This window comes from Triplophysa dalaica, chromosome 22 (assembly GCF_015846415.1).
Source record: "Triplophysa dalaica isolate WHDGS20190420 chromosome 22, ASM1584641v1, whole genome shotgun sequence".
NCBI classification, from domain to species: domain Eukaryota; kingdom Metazoa; phylum Chordata; class Actinopteri; order Cypriniformes; family Nemacheilidae; genus Triplophysa; species Triplophysa dalaica.
Genome location: NC_079563.1, coordinates 20,287,849 through 20,290,342, shown reverse-complemented (window position 1 = coordinate 20,290,342; position 2,494 = coordinate 20,287,849). Strand labels below are relative to the sequence as shown.

Below are 2,494 nucleotides of genomic sequence, written 5' to 3'. Positions count from 1 at the left end.
TACAAACCCTGAACCTACCACTAACTTTATACCATGTAGTTACCTTATTCTACCAGTACTTTCTCAGGTAAGTACACTATAGTTTCACATACTGTAAAATAAAGTGTAACCACTGATGGCCTAACATGTTTGGCATTAAAAAGCACTGTATAATGCTTCACTTGCAAAAGATTTTTGCAAGTGATTTGGTGCCTCGCTCTGATGACACAACCAGTGTCGTAACCACAATTCCTTTTCTAACCTTGAAAAGCTCTTTGTTTGATTTGTCATGTACTGTCCGTTCCTTTTCTCCTCATGGATTGGTGCTACATATAAACTGTCTCATTGAGAACAGACATACACATACACCCAATTCTCAATCCTGTTGTTACTTTATTTATGTAGCATCAATGTTGACAAAGCCGTTCGAAACATCAAGTAATGATGAATGCTGGTCTGGTTTTTGAATGATACTGTTTAATGTAAAAACATCATGCGTCATAAATCAGTACAGTTCCCATTCCACTGTGAACATGAAGAACTCAAGTCATCTTTGACATGAAACACTGAATGTTTTAACATTACATGAGCAGATTTCTTTAGTTTGTGATGGTTTTAGTGATGTGTAATGACCAAAATCAACCATGAAAGCGTGATTAACCGTCGAGATGTATGCTCAGGGCTGTATCGACGTGTAACAGCTCGTGAAAGAAGACAAATGAAATAATCTTTCTGACTTATTTCCCGAGCGAATGAACTGAACGGAATGGCTTTCCATCATTTAAAGGGCACTTCATACACCGCACACATAAGGTTTGACTCTCTCAGTGGGATTTCTTGCTGATCTCATCAGATTCTGTTGAGTATTGAACATCGTTACAGGATGAAAGAGGACAGCCGATGCGGATGAAAAGAATCACGATATGATTCATCTGCTCGTGTGATGTGAGGTGATCGGCTCTTTGGTTTTGGGTGCGAGCGATTCAACTCGTCAGGTTCACATCAGCTGTTGTCTAAGAAAACCAAGATTAACAAAAAACATCAAACCGATCCGAGCTCTGGAGATTCCTCCAAGAACAGCTGCACTATAGTGATTAGTTTCACAAAATAAAATCCTGTTGTTATTTATCATCCTCAGAAGAAGGCTGCTTTTCATTTCTGAAGAACCCGAACATTTCATAATGGCCACATCCATCAAACGTATAGAAGAAGAGTGTTTCTCATCATGACTCTCAAAGCTCAACACACAGTGGAATGAGATCTGCAGCACACACGTGACGCGGAGATTACACACACACACACACACACACACACACACACAGCAGTGAGACTTCAATTGAGATTTTGACAGACGGGGTGACTGTGAAACCAGATTCTTGATCAATAATAATAATAAAAAGAAAAGAATCAAAATTTTGAAGTGAACTGTTTCTCTCCACTTAAAGAACCCAAAGGGTGATTATGAAATAAAAAATAATTGGAGGTGAAAATGGATATATAAAGTCCTGCTCTCAGGACGGGTTATTTGAGCAGACATGCACAGCTACACACACACACACACACACACACACACACACACCTTCATGAGATCATGCAAAACATCCGCTGGCCACTTGAGCGACATTCATCTCCTCCAGGTTTGCATTCAGGTTAAAGAGCTGCTGTTCTGTTTCTATGTACATCAGAGAACATCTGCTTATGACAGGATTGTTTCGTCCATGCGAGGATCGGCTAAATATGTCTGTAAGCTCTAAGAGTTTCAGAATATACAGACGTACAATTTCGGTCAAGTGTCATATCAAACAACCTCCGGTCAAATAATCACACAGCGCAAACCAATATTCAAATATATATATACAAAAAATACAAATGCCCTAGAATAGATCTATATATATATATATATATATATTCATATATAGACTTTAATCTTTGAATTACAAATCCGAAAATATCATTTCTCATCTTTACAAAACAAAATCTTTTTGAAAACCATGCAGTTCATCCATCCACACACCGCCGCAGTCTTTGAGGTGAGAAAGAGGCGCGTGAGATAAGGGGGCGCTCGTGACCTTGTGGCCGCCGCTTTCCTGAGCTGACCTCTGACCTCAGCCTAACATCTGCAGACGCAGGGGAGAGGGTGACGTACGCGTTTCGTCCTACACCTTTGACTCGCTCTCCATATTGGCGATGTCTCCGTTTCTCTCCGTCAGCTCGTCTGTGTCGGGTCTCTTCTCGTGAGCGTCGTCCTGTGAGTCCAGCGTGCCCTGTTGACTCAGTTTGCTTGGCACCGACCAGGTGAGCGGCAGGCGCGAGCGCGCCATCATTTCGGTCAGCTCTCGAGCGCTGCAGCTGGGCGTGTTGGTTTCATAAATGTCGTGGAAGCTGTTGTAGTCGACTTCATAAAAACCGTCTTCCAGGGTCAGGACAGGGGTGAAGCGGTAACCCCACTTGATCTCGCTGGCCACGTACGAGCTGCGCGCTTGACACGTCATCCCTGAGGGCCGAAAGAGAGAAG

General features: G+C 42.3%; 1 protein-coding gene across 3 annotated transcripts in view; it reads right to left on the bottom strand.

Annotated features, from left to right (window-relative positions):
• Positions 1–434: 434 nt before the first annotated feature.
• kcnj6 (potassium inwardly rectifying channel subfamily J member 6) overlaps positions 435–2,494 on the bottom strand; it is a 39,044-nt gene continuing 36,984 nt past the window's right edge. For all 3 annotated transcript variants that reach the window (XM_056736197.1, XM_056736198.1, XM_056736199.1), the window contains one exon: positions 435–2,473. In XM_056736197.1, coding sequence (XP_056592175.1) covers positions 2,136–2,473 — 338 coding nt within the window. In that variant the 3' untranslated portion in view covers positions 435–2,135. The remainder of the gene's footprint in view (positions 2,474–2,494) is intronic.